This window comes from Geospiza fortis, unplaced genomic scaffold (assembly GCF_000277835.1).
Source record: "Geospiza fortis unplaced genomic scaffold, GeoFor_1.0 scaffold173, whole genome shotgun sequence".
NCBI lineage: Eukaryota > Metazoa > Chordata > Aves > Passeriformes > Thraupidae > Geospiza > Geospiza fortis.
The window spans coordinates 3,227,295-3,227,598 of NW_005054334.1; the positions used below are offsets into that span (position 1 = coordinate 3,227,295).

At 73.4% G+C, this 304-nt stretch overlaps 1 protein-coding gene across 1 annotated transcript in view; it reads left to right on the forward strand.

The window, feature by feature from the left end:
- Position 1: 1 nt before the first annotated feature.
- The window catches only part of POLR2F (RNA polymerase II subunit F), a 3,836-nt gene continuing 3,533 nt past the window's right edge, over positions 2-304 (forward strand). The window contains exons 1-2 of the mRNA XM_005421837.2: positions 2-21; positions 151-247. Of these exons, the coding sequence (XP_005421894.1) occupies positions 2-21; positions 151-247 (117 nt within the window). The remainder of the gene's footprint in view (positions 22-150; positions 248-304) is intronic.

The window sequence follows — 304 nt, forward strand, 5'->3', positions numbered from 1 at the left end:
CATGTCCGACAACGAGGACAAGTGAGAGAGAGAGAGCGGGGCGGCCGAGGGCAGGCCGGGAGGGAAGGAGGGAAGGAAGGCGGCGTGTGGCGCCTCGGGGCGGGTGGGGGCGGCCCGGCCCCACGTGCGACGTGTGTGTCTCTCCCGCAGCTTTGACGGGGATGACTTCGATGATGTGGAGGAGGATGAGGGCCTGGAGGACCTGGAGAACGCGGAGGAGGTGGGTGCCCCGTGCGCCGCCCGCAGGGCCGCGCCGCAGCCTGGCCGGACGGCTGCTGTGGCTGGGGGGGGCTCCGGGGCCCCC